This window comes from Tachypleus tridentatus, chromosome 2 (assembly GCF_004210375.1).
Source record: "Tachypleus tridentatus isolate NWPU-2018 chromosome 2, ASM421037v1, whole genome shotgun sequence".
In the NCBI taxonomy this organism is placed as follows: domain Eukaryota; kingdom Metazoa; phylum Arthropoda; class Merostomata; order Xiphosura; family Limulidae; genus Tachypleus; species Tachypleus tridentatus.
In genome coordinates this window covers 19,757,637-19,782,197 of record NC_134826.1, presented here as the reverse complement: position 1 = coordinate 19,782,197, position 24,561 = coordinate 19,757,637, and the positions used below count along the sequence as shown (strand labels likewise).

At 34.5% G+C, this 24,561-nt stretch overlaps 1 protein-coding gene across 2 annotated transcripts in view; it reads left to right on the top strand.

The window, feature by feature from the left end:
* The window catches only part of LOC143239100 (glutamate-gated chloride channel-like), a 180,243-nt gene that overhangs the window by 69,146 nt on the left and 86,536 nt on the right, over positions 1-24,561 (top strand). For both annotated transcript variants that reach the window (XM_076479926.1, XM_076479935.1), the window contains exon 2: positions 11,030-11,150. In XM_076479926.1, coding sequence (XP_076336041.1) covers positions 11,050-11,150 — 101 coding nt within the window. In that variant the 5' untranslated portion in view covers positions 11,030-11,049. The remainder of the gene's footprint in view (positions 1-11,029; positions 11,151-24,561) is intronic.

The window sequence follows — 24,561 nt, the reverse complement described above, 5'->3', positions numbered from 1 at the left end:
CATGATTGTTAATGGAAGTTAATGGATTAATTTCTTTAGGGCGACAATGACTTAAGTTTTAACATTTTTTGTGAAGTGGATTACGGTTTATTTAAGGAAATTAATACAGTGGTTGATTTTTTAAACATAAATTCCTATTCTGTGTGTTAATAGATATAGAATTCACTGTCAAGCAAGTACGGATAAAATAAATCAACTAAAAATAATCGACTCGTTCACTTGCATAATGGAAATATCTTGAGCCACATGGCTTCCGAACAATGGTTTTAAAGAAAGTAAAACAATTTAAAATGTGATTTCTAAACGCAGAATTTTCAAGGGGAGGGCCTGAAACTGGAGATAATGATCTCCCACTTAACAGTCTTTCCCTGAACAACTACATTTAAAACAGAGCTGTCAATAAAGAAATATTTTATAAACTGATCGATTGTTTGTTTGTTTGTTTTGAATTTCGCACAAAGCTACACGAGGGCTGTCTCCGTTAGCCGTCCCTAATTTAGCAGTGTAAGACTAAAGAGAAAGCAGCTAGTCATCACCACCCACCACCAACTCTTGGGCTACTATTTTACCAACGAACAGTGGGATTGACCGTAACATTATAACGCCCCCATGACTGAAAGAGCAAGCATGTTTGTTATGACAGGGATTCGAACCCACGACCCTCGGATTACGAGTCGAGCACCTTAACCACCTGGTCATGCCGGGCCAAACTGATTGAATCAGCTCACTATTCTTTCTAAATTCTATCTTTAAAGGTAAAGCTGAGATTTGCTACATTTGATAAACGCTGTAGTTAGGGTCGACAAAGTTGTGGGTTTGAATTCTATCGACCTTTAGAATTCCATGTTCGTCTCCCTCCTTTATTCAGTTGTTTATACTTAAGGCTCAAATATTGTTATTATATTTCAGATTTGTTTTTAATTTTGAATGAAAAACTATGATTTTTTTTAAAGTTTCTCTGCTGAATTTTGCGCAAGGCTATTCAAAGACAAGCTTATTTGGAGGTGATAAAACAGAAGGAAGGCAATCGACCAACACCATCCACCGCCATCTCTTTGGCTACCTTTTAGTGAGATTGACCGTTGTATTATAATGTTTCCACGGCTGGTTAGTGATGGGTTCGAGTTCAGACACACAGATTGAGAGCTGAGTGTTCTGACCACCAAACCATGTCAGCTCTGACTTGTAAAGAAGGCTAATGTAAACAGTATAATTTAATCTGTTTCCTGGTTTGAGGCGTCCTTTCAATATATAATCACGTTTTTAGTCATTTAACTTGTTGTTGTTCCTTATGAATGGTTTTAAAAGAGCATGTTTTTGTTTTGTTTTTACCACCTAAAACTATAAAAAACAGGTTCGTATAACATTAAAAGTGGAAATATAGCATCAAATATACAATGCATACAGTAGCATATGAATTATAAATAGGGTTAATTTTGATACGTTTCCCTCGTCATTTAAAATGTGAAAATGGCAGATGCAACTTAAGCCAAATTGGATTGGATATTACCATTCCAAGAACCCTAAAGAGATTACTGAATATAGAAGAGAATGTAGCAACAGCCGATACCAAGTTCTTCAAGCGTACAATAGTATTAGAACTGTTTGTTAAAATTAAGCACAAAGCAATAAGATGAGCTACTTATGGTCTGGGCTCGGCATGGCCAGGTGGTTAAGGCACTCGAGATCGCGGATTCGAATCCTTATCACACCAAACATGCTCGCCCTTTCAGCCGTGGGGGGCGTTATAATTTACGGTCAATCCCACTATTCGTTGGTAAAAGAGTAGCCAAAGAGTTAGCGGTGGGTGGTGATGACTAGCTGCCTTCCCTCTAGTCTTACACTGCTAAATTAGAGACGGCTAGCGCAAATAGTCCACGTGTAAGTTTGCGCGAAATTCAAAACAAAACCTGTGGTCTGCCCATCACGAGTATCGAAACCCGGTTTTTATCGGTGTAAGTCCGCAGACTTACTATTGTGCCACTAGGAGACAGAAGTAAATGTATGAAGAATTGTACTCTTCACACTGAATATGTAGTGTTACAAATAATGATAATATTGTAATGAATAAACTGATACGTATTAATAAATTATTATTGAGTAAAAACTTTATTGAAACGTACAAAAACTAATTCAACTGGGTTAATTCGGTTAGGCTGTCAATGTCAAATATTTTATATTATAATCATTTTGGATCCTCGCCACGACACGAAGGTTCATGCTCTTTCTGACGACAGTAGCGTAGTTTTCCTTTAAATAATTCGGCACAAGACTGCATGTTCAAAAAGCCCGCCACTCCACCCTAGCTGCTTTTCGTAATCCATCTGATTTACAAGGATGAAATTTTCCAGCATCCTTTTTTAACAGTACGATTACACAGAATTAGGTAGACTTGACCAATATGTCTTCGTAGAGAATAAGGCGAATAGCTGTTTTATTGTGCAGCAGCTTGAGGTATGTGACGGGTTGAACGGGAAGCACAATATCACTTGCACAATACATTATCCCGTTTGGAACCAAATATACTTTTTATTGTTTCACTAATACAAATGAGTAACGTCAACTAATTGAAATGACATGTTTACCTAGCCTGAAATGGCAGCGTTTACTGTTCGAGTTTTCTCGCGAACGTGCACCATCTTCATAAAAGTATTCTGCTCTGAATGTCATCGGAATTATAAGCGAAAACTCAAGAGATCTTTCGATCTGCTATTACTTTAAGGCCTTGAGAGTAAAGTGAGCACCCTCCCAAGAGATCTCGGCCGTCAGTGGCAATAAATTGACGTATTTTCGAACTTCTTAAAATGTTTCTAGTTCGATTGGACAGCATATGGCTAGACTGTTAAAGGCAGACTTATTTCTGCCAAGTCCAAATTGTAGAGTTTCAAACACTTTTTTTTATTTATGGTGCACATAAAAAAGTGAACATATTTCGCTCAGATCTACTCTTTAGTTTTAAGTGACTCGTATTTCCATCAAAAGCATGCGGACGTTTGGTTTACCGCTTGAGATGCACCTTGCTTTAGAAGGCGTTTGATTCAGTTACGATATTTTGTAACGATTAGGTACTTTCTACTTTTCCAGACTTTGAAAATTAATTACTCTGTGATTTCTCCAACCTTCGTCTCGTCTTAGAAGAGGAAGCAAAGATTGTTTATTCAGAGTTAAGCACAAAGCTGAACGATGGGCTATCTGTGCTCTGTCCAGAAAGAGTATCGAAAGCCAATTTATAGCGGTTGATTGATCGAATGATTGAATGAAACTAAACACAAAGCTAAACGATGGGCTATCTGTGCTATACCCACAACGGGTATCGAAATCAAATTTCTAGCTGTTGATTTATTGATTGATTAAATGAAAGTTAGCCCAAAGCTACACAATGGGCTATCTTTGCTCTGCCCACAACGGATATCGAAACGCGTTTTCTAGCAGTGCGAGTCCGCAAACTTTCCGCTGTGCCACTGGAGGAAGACAGAAGAACAAATACGCCAAAGTTTCTCTGTGTGTTTGTATGTGCGTGCACATAATATGTATATATATATACATACATATATATATATATACTGTTCTAAAACTTTATACAAACTGAAATTTCTGTATCTGCGCGGCCCAATAAAGGGTGGTGTGCTGCAGTTTGAACCTTGAAACAATTGATTGTAATCTGCTTTTAAATTTAGTTGCGTAATAAAAGTAACAGTCAATCTCCTTGTTACGTTTAAAAAGATTGGCAATCCCTTGTTACCCTCTCTCTTGTCTCCAGTTTAAGAAAGGTTAAACCACGTGCCTGCATGAGTAAAAATTAGGTGGACAATTCTATGTTCTATATTCGATTAAACCATTATTAATAAAACAAGAATAAAGTTTTTTGTTGAGCAAAACATTCTGAAATAATTACAGTTTGTGATAATAAATACTCGTCTATGAATGTAATAGGGCCCGGCATGGCCAGGTGGTTAAGGCACTCGAGGGTCGCAAATTCGAATCCCCGTCACATCGAATATGTTCGCCCGTTCAGCCATAAGGGCGTTATAATGTTACGGTTAATCTCTTTATTCGTTGGTGAAATAATAGCCTAAGTGTTGGCGGTTGGTGGTGATGACAAGCTGCCTCCCCTCTACTCATACACTGATAAATTAGAGATGGCTAGCCTTCGAGTAGCTTTGCGCAAAATTCAAATCAATCCAAGCTATAAAATACATATTGTTATGAAATTCGTTTGTCGTCATACTGTCTATGTTTTCAGACGTATCGCTGCGCCATCTGAGAACAGCAGCAGTGCATCTATATAAATATAATAGTACTGTCGTTTGTATGTCCACGTACCTACATCACAAGGTGCGGATGGATTTTCACCAAATATTAACTTGAAGGTTTATTATGTTCGTACGGGCATGCATCCAAATTTCCACTTTGGACTATTGCATTTTACGGTTTTTAAGTGAAATCTTGTGTTTTTTCATTTTTTACTACCTTTTTACTTCCAGCTGATATACATTCACCAAATTTAGTGAAAGGATTCATTGAATCTGTGGAGGAAAATAAGCAAGATTGCGTTTTCAAATCCTGTGTTTAACCGTTTTTATTGGCGTTTTTCACAATTACTTTTAGAGGAAGTAACTTTTTATCTCCTAATATTTACTTAACTTCTGAGCAAAGGAAAGGTACTTCTACCAATATAACGTTCTTAATATAGTCTCTTAAGTTTAATGTACTATTATTACAGAAACTTGTAATTCTTCAAAATTCCTAGGCGCGTAAACTAAGAATATTGTGTTTAAAATACTAATGTTTTATTAAATTAGTTGTGAAGGGGACAAATTTAAAGTGTGGACAAGGTTTGGTTTGTTTTGAATTTTACGCAAAGCTACTCGAGGGCTATCTGCGCTAGCCGTCCCTAATTTAGCAGTATAAGATTAGAGGGAAGGCAGCTATTCATCACCACCCACCGCCAACTCTTGGGATACTCTTTTACTAACTAATAGTGGCATTGACCGTAACATTATAATGCTCCCACGGCTGAAAAGGCGAGCATGCTTGATGTGACAGGGATTCGAACCCGCGACCCTCGGATTACGAGTCTTGTGCCTTAACCACCTGGCCATGCCGGGCCCACAGCGTGTAATGTCTTGAAAATAAAAATTTCAAATAAATACACGTAATGAAATTTTGTAGAAAATGTAGGTTTAAGAAATCGCGAACTTTATCTTCCAAAGTTGAGCTAAAATGCCTGAAAAACCTTACTTCCTCTGTTTGCTTTTTTAATTTCGCGCAAAGCTAAGGCTACACGAAAGCTATCTGTGCTAACCGTTCATAATTTAGCAGTGTAAGATTAGAGGGAAGGCAGCTAGTCATCACTACCACCGCCAACTCTTAGGCGACTCTTTTACCAACGAAAGGTGGGATTGACTGTCACATTATAACACCACCACGGCTGAAATTGCAAGCATGTTTGATGGGAATGGACTTCGAACCCGCGATCCTCAGATTACGAGTCTGCGTCATAACCACCTGGCCATGCCGGGTCGTAAACCTCTGTCTTTAAACTTGTCTAAGTGGATAGGACGTGTTGTATAGAACTTTTGTTAGATTTATTAACATTTCTTGCTGAATGTATGTTGCATAATAACACGTATTTTCTTTCAGGATGTGAAATAAACATGTAAGAAGAAAAATGCGTATTATTTTTCACATTCTAATTCATTCGTAAGTGTGACCCTTCCTTTATCATAAAGTAAAAAAAATTAGTGTTCTCTATAAACACACATTTAGAAATTGGTTTACACAGGGTAACGAATAAATTACCCTGGTTTTTCAAAGCATGTTAAAGAAAAAAAATTTATAAATGAAACCAGCACGGAACTGCTTTTTTGGAAAAGTTAATTCAGAACGTACGGCGGTTTGAAATCTCTTTTACTCATTCAGTACGTCTGTATTTATATAGGAATTTCAAGAATACACAACTAATTTATTCGAGTAAATTATTCAAACGGATAATTTTATGACCCGGAAAGAGCGTTCTCTTTATCAGTCTGGCTTAGCAAGAATTCATCAGAAGTAAGAAAATTACCCGGGAAAAGAAGTGGAATAAGCAAAATGTATTCCATGACCCTAAGAGGGCTATAAGAGGAACTTCTGGACCGCGGATGTAAGACACACATTCCTCGTTTCGCTCAATCAAATAAATCTTGTTCACCCCGGCCTGGCATGGCCAGGTGGTTAAGGCACTCGACTCGTATTTCGAGGGTCACAGGTTCGAATCCCCATCATGCTCGACCTTTCAATCGTGGGGGCGTTATATTGTGATGGTCACTCAAACTATTCGTTAGTAAAAGAGTAGCCCATGAGTTGGCGGTGGGTGGTGATGACTATCTGCCTTCCCTTTAGTCTTACTCTGCAGTATTAGGGACGGCTAGCGCAGATAGCCCTCGTGTAGCTTTGCGCAAAATTCTAAAACAAACAAATACATGCCGTGACTATTCAAAAATCCAGTAATTTGCCTATTGTTTTTTATAGTAACGTTACTACAGACGAAGGATAAACAATATTCGTCTAACAATGTTTCATTCCTCTATCGCTTCACAATGCGTAAACAATTTGGTTTCCCATTGAAGTGAATTATTGTTTGCACCTATAAGCACGTCGGTACACAATCGACTATATGTGCTGTGCTCACTACGGATAACGAAACACAGTTTTTTATATGTGTGTGTTTCCTTATAGTAAAGCCACATTAAGCTATCCACTGAGTCTACCTAGGAGAATCGAACCCCTGCACAGTTTATATAACAATAGTGTATTTACTTATACAAAAAAAAAACATATCGGGCTATCTACTGTGTCTACCGAGGGAAATCTAACCCCTGATTTTAGGTCATAAATCCAAAGATTTACCGCTGTCCCAGCAGAGAACACTGGTAAGTCCACAGACTTATCACTGTGCCACTGGAGGTAATGAGGGGATAGGGTGACAAAGTGAATTACAATATAATAAAACATGCGGTACTTTACAAGACAATTCCATGAAGCCTAAGTCCTTACCTAAAATATTTCATTTATCTCTAATTTTCTAGCGACTTGACTAAACAGATATAGAATATCTTATATTTTCAAGGCACTAATTCCAGGCAGCGGGCCCCCCAGTGGCTTAGCGGTATGTCTGCGGACTTACAACGCTAAAAACCATGTTTCGATACCCGTGATGGGCAGAGCACAGATAGCCCATTGTGTAGCATTGTGCTTAATTCAAAAACAACAACAACAACCAGGCAACGAACGACGAACTGATGGACTAAAATTATCGGGTGACTTTAGTAACTCGAATCTTCCTGTGTGGGTGATTCTATTACGTTAGTAAGAAATTGTAGGTTAGACTTGGCATTCCTAATGAGGCGACAGTGCTGCAGTCACCCAGTTCCGGACTCACAACCTATTTTTAGAGAGAGAAAGACTTTTATCATTATGGAGCCGTAAATACAAAAATGACAGACTTCACGTAATATGAGAGATTTTGGTCTTATAATTTTTTTTGTACTACAGTTATTACTACTTTCCTCGTAGATGCACCCTCCATATTAAGCTAAACTTCTGTTGTGTGTAACAGCCCGGCATGGCCGTATTGTTACGTTGTTCGACTCGCATTATTAGATTATTAAATTAAAGACGCTGATAGGTATGGTGTAGCTTTGCGCGATTTTCAGCAACGACTGTTGTGTGCACGTGTGTTTTAGTTCTACATGTACGTAAATATATATATATTTCTGTATTTTGAAATACGTGAATGTATTGTACGTGTGAATGTACATAAATAAAACTTATCGTATTTTCTAAGACGGTTGTCGGTCTATTTTTATTTACCTTATTTATTTATTGAAGTTTGCTAGAAGAATAGAAGAATACTAGAAGAATATTTCCACTACTCGTTCCTAATTTAAAAGCGTTAGTTAACAATATCCACTGCTAACTATTGGACTACTCTTACCAACTACAAATGTGGTTTACTGTCGCGTTGTAACGCCCCCTATGGCCCGGCATGGACAGGTGGTTAAGGCACTCGAATTGTAATCTTAGGGTCGCGGGTTTGAATCCTCGCTACACCAAACATATGCCTTTCAACCTTTCAACGGTGGGGGCGTTATAATATGCGGGCAATCCCACTATTCGTTGATAAAAGAGTAGCCTAAGAGTTGGCGGTTGGTGATGATTACTAGATTACCTTCCTTCTAGTCTTAACTTAGAAACAGCTAACGCAGATAGCCCTCAGTAGCTTTGCGCGAAATTCAAAAATATATTAATAAATATAACGCCCCCACGGCTTAAAGGATGAGCATGTTCGATGACGCAGTTAGAACCTGCGACCAATAAATAGATTTTGAGCTGAGCAAGTAATCACCAGGCCATGCCAGTCCTTTTTTAGCTACCCTGTTTAATTTACATGTAAAAGCCTATATAGATGAAATATATCATGGTTGTTAATCTAATTGATCTATATGTATATGTTGCTTGTAAGAACTTCTTTATCAATGCGTAGTGTTAATGATTGTGATATGTTCATTTTTTTATCATCAGTTTACGCTTTCTTTGTATAATGTATTATTATTATTAGATGTTTATCACAAACATTTGTGCCTGCTGTTTGCACTTATTTCTCAGGAGTGTAAGTTTAATCATTCACTTTAAAATAAGCACAGCATATAACTTCGAATGTAATATTTATTTGGCACATTTCGTATCTATGTAGGCCTAAAGGATTTTTTTCACTGTACGCATTATGTGTCCTGCGCAAAAAAAACACAAAAAACAACTGGTGGTTTACCCAGAAAACACGGCTTGAAACAACAAAGATGTGAAAAATTTTGTCGTTTCGCTTATGTCCTCCATCACTTCAGAGATGGCTGTCATGTAATCAAAAATATTCGCATTCTGAAACCTTCAGCCAGAATGCTGAGGGTTGATTCTTTTATCTCTAAATCCAACGTTCCATGTTCAGTGCCCCCCCGCTAGTACGGCGGCGTGTCTCCGGATTTACAACGCTAAAATCAGGGGTTGGATTCCACCTCGGCGGGCTCAGCAGATAGCCCGATGTGGCTTTGCTATAAGAAAACACACAACAACCATCTTCAGTGCTACCTTTATAATTTATTCCTTTGTCCGTCGACCTTGGACAGCCTGGTCTGATGTTCACATTGCCCAACGTTGCAACTAGTCTGTAAAAATAATGGCAAAGTCAATCATAGCTGGATAGATTTTCTCATGGCTTACAAGACCACGTTTAATTTTGAGCACATCAAAAGAACGTCGAAGGTCCATAAAAGGTCCATTAGGGGGGGTAGGAGTTGAAAGTTATGGAATATAATGGAATCGCTGTAGTTCCAGTTTGTTTGTTTTTCGAAAACCTTTTTCATGAAAAAATCGTTGATTTCGTGAAGGAGCTATATTTTTATAAAAAAAAAATGTCGGGAGAGAGGGGCTTTTGTCAACCTCAAATCCTCTTTTATTAACATATCGCTAGCAGATGCTCACAGTTTCACCTGTTTTTGGTCGGGGGGTTCCTCCTCCTATATGATCATATAGTTTTTAGTTTGCTAACTAGAGTGTTGGAAAACTTGTAGAAGCCCAGTGTATTTTGGTGGTATGTGTGCCAGGCTGCGTACCTGAAAGTCTCGATATTCCTCTGAAGCATATTCAGTTGCGATGATGCTATAACCTTCAAACAAATACTGCTATCCTATTAAGAATAGCAATCTGGACGTTTAGCCCTTTTATCGGTTCCAGCACTTTAACGATTAGACCAGAACTGTTCTTTGTTTTTCTTTGTTTTTTTGCGAAATCTCGTTTAATTATTTGTGAATAACGATAGGTAAGGGTTTTTTAAAAGGGCTTTAAACTGACATTTATGTGAAAAAAAAACGTTATTAGATTTGTATGTTGAATTTTAAACAAAGCTACTAGCTGTGCTTGCCCACTTTATGGATGAGTTTGTTTGTTTGTTAATTTGTTTTTGAATTTCGCTCAAAGCTACTCGAGGGCTATCTGTGCTAGCCGTCCCTAATTTAGCAGTGTAAGACTAGAGGGAAGGCAGTTAGTCATCACCACCCACCGCCAACTCTTGGGCTACTCTTTTACTAACGAATAGTGGGATTGACCGTCACATTATAACGCCCCCACGGCTGAAAGAGCGGGCATGTTTGGCGCGAAGGGGATACGAACACGTGACCCTCAGATTACGAGTCGCACGCCTTAACACGCTTGGCTATGCCGGGCCCCTTTAGGGATGAGATAGTCAAAAACATGCATCGCCAACTCTTGAGTTATTACTTACCATGAAAGAGTGGGATTTACCATGACGATATTAACTCCCCATAATTGAAACGACGATTCGAACCCGCGATCCACAGACTGGGAGTCGAGCTCCCTCACTTTTTGTTGTCTTTCAAAATTTGTAATGCATACTAGAGTGATTTACTCATTTTGAAAAAGTTAATAAAAACGATCCCTACACTCCAGATTAATATATTTTTAATCAAAGTTTCACCTTTGCGGCTTCTTCAGGTTTAAAAACTTTTATCAAAATGAGTGCCATAACTCAATGTCATACTGGGCTCAGGTCCTACAGCTCTAGTTTTAATAATGTTGAATACAATGTGGGTTGTACAGTAGTCCCTGATTTACGGGCCCGGCACGGACAGGTGGTTAGGGCGTACCTTTCATAATATCAGGGTCGCGGATTCAAATCCCCTGTCACACCAAACATGCTTGCCTTTTCAGCCGAGAGGTGTTATAATGTTACCGACAATCCCACTATTCGTTGGTAAGACAGTAGCCCAAGAGTTGGCAGTGGATGGTTATGGATAATTGCCTTCCTCTAGTCTGACACTGCTAAATTAGCAGATGGTCCTCATGTAGGTCCGCGAAATTCAAAAAACAAAGAAAACCCTGTTTGACGAGGTATACATAGCTGTTAGTTACTATCCCATACTGTGGGTGGGAATACAATATATATATATATCGTTTGTTTGTGTGTTTTTTTCAGTTATTTTTCACTCCAAGTGAATGGCGCTGTCAAATATTGTGTCAAAGATGAAGGAGTACTGGTGCAGGAGACTTTTGCTGACATTGTACGGACTTATTTTCCTTGGAACGCAGTTCTCATGGTAGGTTTTGGTTTCGTTTTTTGCCTCTTAAAAATTGTGTTTCTTAATCAAAGTCGCAAATATACAGGTAACAAAATTAACCAGTTATGATCTACGAATGATATTAACAAATTAAGATGCGTAATAACTTGATTTTACAAATGTCACACGTTGATAAATAAATATAACTGCCAGACTTCGTGTATAACTAGCTGAAGTACTCGTCTTCTGGACTAAAATTATGTAAGTTCATGATTAACAAAAGGTTATCTTAAGAAATCAAAAGTTGTAAAAAAAAACGCCCATAAAAACTGCTAAACACAAAACATTTGAGGCTTCGGGTGCGCATGAACCCAACAAACATTCATGCCAAATATAGTAAGGATCCATCAAAAACATAGTACTATTATATTTATATAGACAAGAAATAGTGTTATTATATTTATATAGAAAATAATTTATGAGCAGATCAAGCTAAGTACTTAGAAAGAAGTTAAAAATTAACCACGAGTATCATTAATTAAACACACTTTTCTTATGGTTATACTTATGAAAATTAGGAGGTGTTGTTTTCAGTCAAGTATCCTCGTTACCAGCGCTATTTGTGGCCATAACCTAATAATAACTCACAAGCATCGACCAGCTAAGGAGATTCTAAATACACATATTAAGCTAACAATGCAAAACGGTCTTCATAATAAAAGTATGATAATAGATAATAAATAAGTAATAATATTCGATATTCTAAATAGACTAATTAAAACTGTTAATGAAAGTACAGTAAATAAAATACATTATATACTTTACCTGGGGAGCACCTAAACACCAGCCGTCGCTTTAACAGCTGGAGCAAGTGTTTTAACCAAAGAAAATTCATTAAGCCACCCTCAACGTGCAACGTTAGAAGAAAGCGACATCTGTGGCAATACTTGAGACACGTGCTAATATTTAAACTGTGTGGCAGTAGCTCTTCATTTAGTACAACAAAAACCTAATGTTTATAAAAAATATATAAAATAGCAGCTGAGTTCTCCACGAAAATGTAAAAAAAATATTGCACCTAACATTCGATGTACCTAAATACCCTACAGTGTTTACTTTCACTATTTCTTGTTAAAAACACTAGGAGCTGATTATAAGAAGTAGTGAATAACGTTAAGTTTTCCATACAATCCTAAACGAAAACACCTTAAGCCTTATAAAGTAAAAACATGTACTAAAAATGGCAACACTTAACAATTAACGTATATAACTAATGATATAGCATCATTCTATATACGGAACTGCTCGGCAGAAAACCAAGTGCTGTTACTACAAACCATGTACTAAAGAATTAAAAGTGAATACGTGAAAGTTCTTTGAAAGGTCGTGACACTCTGTGAAGTGTTTAAACCTATAATCTGTAGCAAGAATATTGTTGAATTTCTCATAAAATTGAATACATTTTGTGTTTAAATTTTTGCAATTAAAAATAAGAGTGAATTAAAGGACTCCATACGTCATTGCACATGCTCGCGCAATCTGTGGGAGCATTATAATGTGTCGGTTAATATCACTACTTATTGGTAAAGAGTAGTCCAGTAGTTTTTATTGGGTGTTTTGATAAGCAGCCTTCACTCTAGTCTTAGGCTGATAAATTAGTGACGACCAGCGCACGTAGCTCTCGTGTATCTTTGCGCGAAATTCAAAACAAATTAAACCATCTAGTTTATCGCTACTAAATTAGGAAAACCTAGCACAGGTAGCTGTCGTGTAGTTTTGTGCGAAATTCAAAGAAAACCAAACCACGTTTGACTGAGAGTAGTAAACACTGTATATATTTTAAGATGCTAGTCTTTTTAGGAATAGAAAGCTTATAATTTCAAATTTTATAATGTCCGTTTTTTTGAGAGTTTTGAAATTGAACGTTCAAATGATGGCGCTGATATCTGTCCAGAGTTTGTTTTGTTTTAAGTGGAAGATTTGTTTTTCGTTTATGAATTTCGCGCAAAGCATTAGATGTCCCTAATTTAGCAGTGTAAGGCTAGGGGGAAAGCAACTAGTCATCATTACCCACCGACTCTTGGGCTACTCTTTTACCAACGAACAGTGGGATTGGCCGTCATTTACTTTATAACGCCCCCACGGCTGAAAGGGTGAGCATGTTTGGTGTGACGAGAATTCGAACCCACAGCCCGCAGATTAAGAGTCGAGCGTCGTAACCATCTGGCCATACCAGGCCTTTAGTGGAATAGCTTTTATTCTAGAAATAGCTCCAGTAAAAAATTTATATAGATGTGTCTAAAAGTATTGATAATTTGATACGTATCGATATGTTTCTGCAAACGTTGCTAGTGTACAAGGCTTTATCATAGTCTTTCTTAGTAAGGTTCGTAATACGAAACTTTTCACCCGACTAAACACAAACGTGGATTGGTTTGGTTTGGCTTGAATTTAGCGCTAAGCTACACGAGGGCTATCTGCGCTAGCCGTCCCTAATTTAGCAGTGTAAGACTAGAGAAAAATGCAGCTAGTCAGCGCCGCCCACCGCCAATTCTCGGGCTACTCTTTTACCAAAGAATAGTGGAATTGACCGTCACATTATAACGCCTCCACGGCTGAAAGGGCGAGCATGTTTGGTGTGACGAGGATTCGAACCCGTGATCCTCGGATTACGAATCGAGTACCTTAACCACCTGGCCATGCCGGTCCTACACAAACGTGGAACCCATGAATTAAAGCTATCTCTATATGGAACGATCACTATCCATAGAAAGATAAATGCTAGCCAATTTGCACAGTATGTTTGGTTTTATTTGAAAAAGTCAATTTGTGGTAGCAGCTTTTGTCCACGACGGGGATTGGAACCCCGCATTCAGCGTTGGAAGTCCATAGACTTAACGCCGTCTCATCGGGGAATGGGGGAACAAATTGTTTTGTTAAATAAAATACACACGCTGAAAGAATTCATTTTATGTGAAACAGACGTTATTTTTGTAATTGACATTGTCAGAAAAAAAACAACATGTTAACTGACATAGAACATTACTTTACCCGAATTATTAAATGGTCTTGAATTTTTCTTGTTATTTCATCAGTAACTTACATCGGTAGATGCAGGGTTTCGATAGCCGTAGTGGGCAAAGCACAGAAAGCCCATTGTGTAGCTTTGAGCTAAATTACAAACAAATTAATACTCTCTACACAAGCACTGATGACAATCAAACTGTTCGCCCTTTGATCATATTGCAGTGTTTTTCTAAATGAACTCTAATGTATTTCGAACCATTTCTTTAATAGAATTGACAAATCGTTCGACGTTGCATGTTTAGCACCAGTAACAACCTGCTATTGTACGATGTTTTCTGTCAGTTGGTAATGCAAGCTAATTTTTGTATAACATTATTTTATTACAAATTACAGGAAGGAAGGCTTACTGTAAAAACTGTAACGTGTAATGACAGAATAATTAGTAAGTAAGCTTGAAACGAAAGTAGGTTTAACATTTATGGGGTTTTGAGTCCGTTTTGCTTGGCTTTATAGTAGCCTAAGTTAACTAACTGTATTTCTTTGGTTTGCTGACCTAAGCTGTGCTGTTGAACATTTAATAGGCGGTATTGCAGTCCACAGCATAAAATGCGTCCAATCACAGAGCGCATTAAGCTACTACGTCACAGATCCTTTTTAGAATTTCACCTCTAGCGAAGAAAAAATCTGTATTTATATATATGTTACTTCTTATCATTTCAAAACATTAATAAACTTCGTTAGTTAAAGGTTTTTAATATGCTCAAGTTAAACTTTGAGTTTTAAATGTTTTGTATTATATATACATAAATTATATTGTGCAATTTTGTTTCCTTTGCCACATTAATGACGTATCTACTACATAAATAACTTAAATGCTTGATTGTCTCTTTGGTACCCACAACATACCCACTGTTGTTAGTAGCGAATTTCTTTAACAGCGTTATATGCTGCTTGATAAAGATTCGAACTTTATTTACACACTATACAAATATAATTACTTTATATTGACTCCATTTAGGTAAGTCTTTACTGAGTGATGTATAAAATACTTTTTGGGCCCGTTACCAATTAAATTACGAAATTTTAGGGCTTTTTCTACACTCGGTAGCAGACATGAATTTTTAGTAGTCACTATGTAAAGGTCACCGGTGAGATCGTAGTTGGGTGTAGGAGATAGGTGTGAGGTGACAAAGTACGCGAGCATTGATTGGATGGAATGTTGTGTATCTGTTCACTAGTCGTGTTATTACCTAACACTGTATTATAGCTGGTGTATCTGTTCACTTGTCGTGTTAGTACCTAACACTGTATTATAGCTGGTGTATCTGTTCACTAGTCGTGTTATTACCTAACACTGTATTATAGCTGGTGTATCTGTTCACTTGTCGTGTTAGTACCTAACACTGTATTATAGCTGGTGTATCTGTTCACTAGTCGTGTTAGTACCTAACACTGTATTACAGTTGATGTATCTGTTCACTAGTCGTGTTATTACCTAACACTGTATTATAGTTGATACATCTGTTCACTAGTCGTGTTATTACCTAACACTGTATTACAGTTGATGCATCTGTTCACTAGTCGTGTTATTACCTAACACTGTATTATAGTTGATACATCTGTTCACTAGTCGTGTTACTACCTGACACTGTATTACAGTTGATACATCTGTTCACTAGTCGTGTTATTACCTAATGCTGTATTACAGTTGAAATATCTGTTCACTAGTCGTGTTATTACCTAACACTGTATTATAGCTGGTGTATCTGTTCACTAGTCGTGTTATTACCTAACACTGTATTACAGTTGATGCATCTGTTCACTAGTCGTGTTACAACCTAAAACTGTATTATAGCTGGTGTATCTGTTCACTAGTCGTGTTATTACGTAACAATGTATTATAGTCGATGCATCTGTTCACTAGTCGTGTTAGTACCTAACACTGTATTTTTGTCGATGCATCTGTTCACTAGTCGTGTTATTACCTAACACTGTATTACAGTTGATACATCTGTTCACTAGTCGTGTTATTACCCAAAACTGTATTATAGCTGGTGTATCTGTTCACTAGTCGTGTTATTACCTAACACTGTATTATAGCTGGTGTATCTGTTCACTAGTCGTGTTAGTACCTAACACTGTATTATAGTCGATGCATCTGTTCACTAGTCGTGTTATTACCTAACACTGTATTATAGTTGATACATCTGTTCACTAGTCGTGTTACTATCTAACACTGTATTACAGTTGATACATCTGTTCACTAGTCGTGTTATTACCTAATGCTATATTACAGTTGATATATCTGTTCACTAGTCGTGTTATTACCTAACACTGTATTATAGCTGGTGTATCTGTTCACTAGTCCTGTTATTACCTAACACTGTATTACAGTTGATGCATCTGTTCACTAGTCGTGTTATAACCTAAAACTGTATTATAGCTGGTGTATCCGTTCACTAGTCGTGTTATTACCTAACACTGTATTACAGTTGATGCATCTGTTCACTAGTCGTGTTATTACGTAACAATGTATTATAGTCGATGCATCTGTTCACTAGTCGTGTTAGTACCTAACACTGTATTATAGTCGATGCATCTGTTCACTAGTCGTGTTATTACGTAACAATGTATTATAGTTGTATGTATTGTTGCTAACAGTCTTCTTGCAAGAATATTCGATATCTAACTCTCCATGTATTAGGTTGTAGGTATTGTTCAGCATACCAGTTTTTTTGCTCTGTTAATGAATAAAACTACAGAGTCATCTTTTAGTTATGTTTGTTAGATGTCTTAACAAGTGTACAACTGTCATCAAACTTCACGATACTTGTATTTTAGTTCAGGAGATCAGTTTATTAAATAATAATCAGTGTTATTTATGTTCAGTAGATCAGTGTATTAAATAATAGTCAGTGTTATTTATGTTCAAGAGATCAGTGCATTAAATAATAGTCAGTGTTATTTATGTTCAGTAGATCAGTGTAGTAAATAATAGTCAGTGTTATTTATGTTCAGTAGATCAGTTTATTCAATAATAGTCAGTGTTATTTATGTTCAGTAGATCAGTGTATTAAATAACAGTCAGTGTTATTTATGTTCAGTAGATCAGTTTATTAAATAATAGCCAGTGTTATTTATGTTCAGGAGATCAGTGTATTAAATAACAGTCAGTGTTATTTATGTTCAGTAGATCAGTGTATTAAATAATAGTCAGTGTTATTTATGTTCAGTAGATCAGTTTATTAAATAATAGTCAGTGTTATTTATGTTCAGGAGATCAGTGTATTAAATAATAGTCAGTGTTATTAATGTTCAGTAGATCAGTGTATTAAATAATAGTCAGTGTTATTTATTATCAGTAGATCAGTTTATTAAATAATAGTCAGTGTTATTTATGTTCAGTAGATCAGTTTATTAAATAATAATCAGTGTTATTTATGTTCAGTAGATCAGTTTATTAAATAATAGTCAGTGTTATCTATGTTCAGTAGATCAGTTTATTAATTAATAATCAGTGTTATTTATGTTCAGTAGATCAGTTTATTAAATAATAGTCAGTGTTATTTATGTTCAGGAGATCAGAGTATTAAATAACAGTCAGTGTTATTTATGTTCAGGAGATCAGTGTATTAAATAACAGTCAGTGTTATTTATGTTCAGTAGATCAGTTTATTAAATAATAGCCAGTGTTATTTATGTTCAGGAGATCAGTGTATTAAATAACAGTCAGTGTTATTTATGTTCAGTAGATCAGTGTATTAAATAATAGTCAGTGTTATTTATGTTCAGTAGATCAGTTTATTAAATAATAGTCAGTGTTATTTATGTTCAGGAGATCAGTGTATTAAATAATAATCAGTGTTATTAATGTTCAGTAGATCAGTGTATTAAATAATAGTCAGTGTTATTTATTATCAGTAGATCAGTTTATTAAATAATAGTCAGTGTTATTTATGTTCAGTAGATCAGTGTATTAAATAATAGTCAGTGTTATTTATGTTCAAAAAATCAGTTTATTAAATAATAGTCAGTGTTATTAATGTTCAGTAGATCAGTGTATTAAATAATAGTCAGTGTTATTTATTATCAGTAGATCAGTTTATTGAATAATAGTCAGTGTTATTTATGTTCAGTAGATCAGTTTATTAAATAATAATCAGTGTTATTTATGTTCAGTAGATCAGTGTATTAAATAACAGTCAGTGTTATTTATGTTCAGTAGATCAGTGTATTAAATAACAGTCAGTGTTATTTATGTTCAGTAGATCAGTGTATTAAATAATAGTCAGTGTTATTTATGTTCAGTAGATCAGTTTATTAAATAATAGTCACTGTTATTTATGTTCAGGAGATCAGTGTATTAAATAACAGTCAGTGTTATTTATGTTCAGTAGATCAGTGTATTAAATAATAGTCAGTGTTATTTATTATCAGTAGATCAGTTTATTAAATAATAGTCAGTGTTATTTATGTTCAGTAGATCAGTGTATTAAATAATAGTCAGTGTTATTTATGTTCAGTAGATCAGTGTATTAAATAATAATCAGTGTTATTTATGTTCAAAAAATCAGTTTATTAAATAATAGTCAATGTTATTTATGTTCAGTAGATCAGTTTATTAAATAATAGTCAGTGTTATTTATGTTCAGTAGATCAGTGTATTAAATAATAGTCAGTGTTATTTATGTTCAAAAAATCAGTTTATTAAATAATAGTCAGTGTTATTAATGTTCAGTAGATCAGTGTATTAAATAATAGTCAGTGTTATTTATTATCAGTAGATCAGTTTATTGAATAATAGTCAGTGTTATTTATGTTCAGTAGATCAGTTTATTAAATAATAATCAGTGTTATTTATGTTCAAAAAATCAGTTTATTAAATAATAGTCAGTGTTATTAATGTTCAGTAGATCAGTGTATTAAATAATAGTCAGTGTTATTTATTATCAGTAGATCAGTTTATTAAATAATAGTCAGTGTTATTTATGTTCAGTAGATCAGTTTATTAAATAATAATCAGTGTTATTTCTGTTCAGTAGATCAGTTTATTAAATAATAGTCAGTGTTATTTATGTTCAGTAGATCAGTGTATTAAATAACAGTCAGTGTTATTTATGTTCAGTAGATCAGTGTATTAAATAATAGTCAGTGTTATTTATGTTCAGTAGATCAGTTTATTAAATAATAGTCACTGTTATTTATGTTCAGGAGATCAGTGTATTAAATAACAGTCAGTGTTATTTATGTTCAGTAGATCAGTGTATTAAATAATAGTCAGTGTTATTTATTATCAGTAGATCAGTTTATTAAATAATAGTCAGTGTTATTTATGTTCAGTAGATCAGTGTATTAAATAATAGTCAGTGTTATTTATGTTCAGTAGATCAGTGTATTAAATAATAATCAGTGTTATTTATGTTCAAAAAATCAGTTTATTAAATAATAGTCAATGTTATTTATGTTCAGTAGATCAGTTTATTAAATAATAGTCAGTGTTATTTATGTTCAGTAGATCAGTGTATTAAATAATAGTCAGTGTTATTTATGTTCAGTAGATCAGTTTATTAAATAACAGTCAGCGTTATTTATGTTCAGTAGATCAGTGTATTAAATAATAGTCAGTGTTATTTATGTTCAGCAGATGAGTGTATTAAATAATAGTCAGTGTTATTTATGTGCAAAAGATCAGTTTATTGAATAATAGTCAGTGTTATTTATGTTCAAAAGATTAGTTTATTAAATAACAGTCAGTGTTATTTATGTTCAGTAGATCAGTTTATTAAATAATAGTTAGTGTTATTTATGTTCAGTAGATCAGTGTATTAAATAATAGTCAGTGTTATTTATGTTCAGTAGATCAGTTTATTAAATAATAGTAGTGTTATTTATGTTCAGTAGATCAGTGTATTTAATAATAGTCAGTGTTATTTATGTTCAAAAGATCAGTTTATTAAATAGTTATTTATGTTCAAAAGATCAGTTTATTAAATAACAGTCAGTGTTATTTATGTTCAGTAGATCAGTGTATGAAATAATAGTGAGTGTTATTTATGTTCAGTAGATCAGTTTATTAAATAATAGTGAGTGTTATTTATGTTTGGTAGATCAGTATATTAAATAACATTCAGTGTTATTTATGTTCAGTAGATCAGTTTCTTAAATAATAGTCAGTGTTATTTATGTTCAGTAGATCAGTGTATTAAATAATAGTCAGTGTTATTTATGTTCAGTAGATCAGTTTATTAAATAATAGTCAGTGTTATTTATGTTCAGTAGATCAGTTTATTAAATAATAGTCAGTGTTATTTATGTTCAGGAAATCAGTGTATTAAATAACAGTCAGTGTTATTTATGTTCAAAAGATTAGTTTATTAAATAACAGTCAGTGTTATTTATGTTCAGTAGATCAGTGTATGAAATAATAGTCAGTGTTATTTATGTTCAGTAGATCAGTGTATTAAATAATAGTCAGTGTTATTTATGTTCAGTAGATCAGTTTATTAAATAATAGTCAGTGTTATTTATGTTCAGTAGATCAGTTTATTAAATAATAGTCAGTGTTATTAATGTTCAGTAGATCAGTGTATTAAATAATAGTCAGTGTTATTTATTATCAGTAGATCAGTTTATTAAATAATAGTCAGTGTTATTTATGTTCAGTAGATCAGTTTATTAAATAATTGTCAGTGTTATTTATGTTCAGTAGATCAGTGTATTAAATAATAGTCAGTGTTATTTATGTTCAGTAGATCAGTTTATTAAATAATAGTCAGTGTTATTTATGTTCAGTAGATCAGTGTATTAAATAATAGTCAGTGTTATTTATGTTCAGTAGATCAGTTTATTAAATAATAGTCAGTGTTATTTATTATCAGTAGATCAGTTTATTAAATAATAGTCAGTGTTATTTATGTTCAGTAGATCAGTGTATTAAATAATAGTCAGTGTTATTTATGTTCAGTAGATCAGTTTATTAAATAATAGTCAGTGTTATTTATGTTCAGTAGATCAGTGTATTAAATAACAGTCAGTGTTATTTATGTTCAGTAGATCAGTGTATTAAATAATAGTCAGTGTTATTTATGTTCAGTAGATCAGTTTATTAAATAATAGTCAGTGTTATTTATGTTCAGTAGATCAGTTTATTAAATAATAAGTTGAGTACAAATCTCTGAAACATTTTCTTTGATAAACTTGTAATAAACTATTTTTGAATTCAGTTATTTCTTAGTTTGGTCACGTAATATATGTGTAAGTATTGAGAGAAATATGTATGATTTTTTTTTAAAATTGGCAGTCATGAGAAAAACTCGGATCTGCTTACAAAGCACGTGCCTTCTGTAAATACGTGGAATGTTTTGACCTGGAGAAGCACCACAGATGTTGTGTGTATGTGTGCGCTGAATTTGAGTCTCAGATCCATACGGATCATGGATTTTGAATGACATTGTTTACTCATTATATTTAAACTATTACAAATGTCATGGTTTTGTTACTATTAATTATGTTCGAAACACGAACTGAATCTTTTATCTTTGTCGCTTGCATAGTTAAGAAATATTAAGTGACCTAAACATATGGTCTTTTTAGGCTAAGTTGGAATGTTCGCAGAAACGTGTGCTTTTCCACTCGAAACTATTATTCATTTGGTTAGTATTGAAATTACCACTTTGGTAACTTTTTGACATAAAGCTATCAGAAGCTATAAACTTAAAACGTTAAAATGTAAGACTCGATTCCTGCAGTAGAGACAGTTCATTGTGGTTAAAACAAAGTATATAATTGTTTTTGTGAAACCCTGTCACATTCTCTTTATTGTTGTATTTTATCTCCTCTATTGTAGCTGAAGTCCGTGTACTATATTTGTTAATTTGATACGTGCTTGCTTGTGTAGAAGCAAACAATTACACTACGTAACACAAATTTTGTTCCTGGATAGTATGTGTTATTACACCATGTAACACAAATTTTGTTCCTGGATAGTATGTGTTATTTCTTAATTACTTATATTTCAAAAGTACAGAAAATGACCATTATTTCCTTCGAACTTTACTTTTGTGACCTGGATAATGAAATTTAGAAATTAACCTGTGTTCTATGTAAAAACGAGTAAATTTGTACATTTTCATTTACATAAGGTCTGAATAAAACAACATATGCCCTGGAACAAGAGAAAATAAAAATGTTATTACGTAGTGAAATCAAGAGAGGCATCCAGGTATCTCGAAAATAGCATGACAAGTGATGGTTACCTCTTATCAATATTATAACCATACTATAAAGCTCTCTATTAAGCAGCTATCCCAATGTTCTACATGTCTTTGTATTTTAAGACTCTCAGTTGGTTTTTAGGCATATTATAAAGCAGATGATCCGGTTGAATCTCATAAACTAAGATAATTTAAAGCTGCATAATATAGTATTCTGCGATCATTTAAGCCTAAAATATCTCATAGACTTGGAGCTAGCTAAGGTAATATAATAATAAGTTAAGCCTAATATCTCTCAATAGACTTATGGTTACTTCACGTGGTATTACAAACAGTAACCTAATAAATCTAATTAGGTTTACAGTTACTCAATTACTTTCAGTTAAGCCTAAAACCTTTCATAAAACTTATAATTATCTCACGTACTGGAGCTGAATCAAGGGTTTGGTGAGTCCTTAGATCAAGGTAATATTTGAGAATTAGGGTGATATTAACCCATTCTTTCCTCTATATTTCTTATTTGTGGGGTTGGCGGAACATCTGTATCGCCGGGGCTCTAGGTGATCCATACATTAGTCCGGTATTGGTAGGTTTTTGATTGCCTGACAAATAGTAAAACTAAACAAATTCTGTTTAGTTTTAGTAATCTCATACAGTATTACAGTCAGTTAAACCCAAAACTCTCAGCATTCTGACAGTTATTTAACTATCAATATAAATAGTTGTAATTAAAAAACTCTGATTAGATTTATCGTTACTTGATATAGTTTTACTGTCAGTTAAACCTAAATTTCAATACGCTTACAGCTAACCAAAAGTAGCATTACCATCAGTTGAAACTAGAATTCAAAGGTTTAAAACTATTTAACGTAACACTACAATCAGTTGAAACTAAAATCCTAGTAGGTTTCGATTACTTAATGCGAAAAACTCTAAATAGTTTTACAGTTGCCTAAGTAAAGTTGTAAATATTCTGGTTATGTGACGTAGTTTGGTCACTCGTCTGATCCATTGGTGCGTTATAAGCGTAACGGTCGAATCCCACTATAGTTACTTAATTAGTGTTATTAACTAGTTGCTGTTTTTTTTTAATATATCAGTTCTAAACAGTCCCCCAGTGGGACAGCGGAAAGTCTTCAGATTTACAAAGCTAAAATTAGGGATTCGATTTCCCTTCGTAGACACAGAAGAGAGCCAGATGTGGCTCTGCTACGAAAAAAACAAAAACAACAACACATCTCTAAATTAAGAACAGCTAACGAAAATAGTCGAAACCTATTGTGATACCACGTGAATACCTGAAACAAACAAGTACTAAGCGTAGTATAAAATAATAAAACCAGAACTAGCTGTAACTTTATCTTAACAGTTTTTATTTTTGCTTTTTGTAACTTTAATAATTATCTTACTCGTAACATGATCATTCCGCAGTTACTTCTTATTAAATTAGGGGAAACTTGTACGGTTCTATTCTATTTTATTAATTGGTAATAACTGCTGTGTTGTTACCAACGTCATCAGGAGACATTTCTTGTTATGTTTGCCAGTAAAATAAAGTTTATTTCTCGACTTTTATTTCTTAATATATATCTCACTTAACGCTATTAAAATTGTTATCAGAAGGAAGTTTTATTCCAAAACAGTAATAATATTAGAAACTATCATATTTCCTTGAAATGCATAAGAGAAACTAATGACAAATTAAGTCCTTCCGGCAAGCAATTATCCCTGGAACTGGAGAATCAGGCTTAATCGGAAAATAGCAAAGCAGAAACTTAAAACCCTTCAAGGTTTCCATTACGTGAGAAATAAGTAATATTGGGTTAATGAAGAGAAGTAGTCGTTTGAACTCTCTCGAGTTATCCTGGTTAAGTCCCGATAACTCTCGCCCCCGGTGTTGTTTGCTACCAATTTGCTTCCTCCAATACGGACGACGTGCTCTTGAGAATCGTTGAAAGTAATCACGCCCCAAAGGTTGAAGGAGACTGAGTGATTTAAGAGTTTGATTTCTTTTGCTGATCTAGATTCTAGAGGGACAAAATATGTTACTACGATAATTATTGTCTGCTTGTTCCCCCTGTGTTTAGCTAATATGAGACATTTTAAAAAGGGCTTTCTCTATGATGCATTTCAAAACATTTTATAAGAACCGAACCAAAGGGTTAAATATGGGGGGTTAGGAGTTATCCAGTACGTTTGCGTGTTAAAGA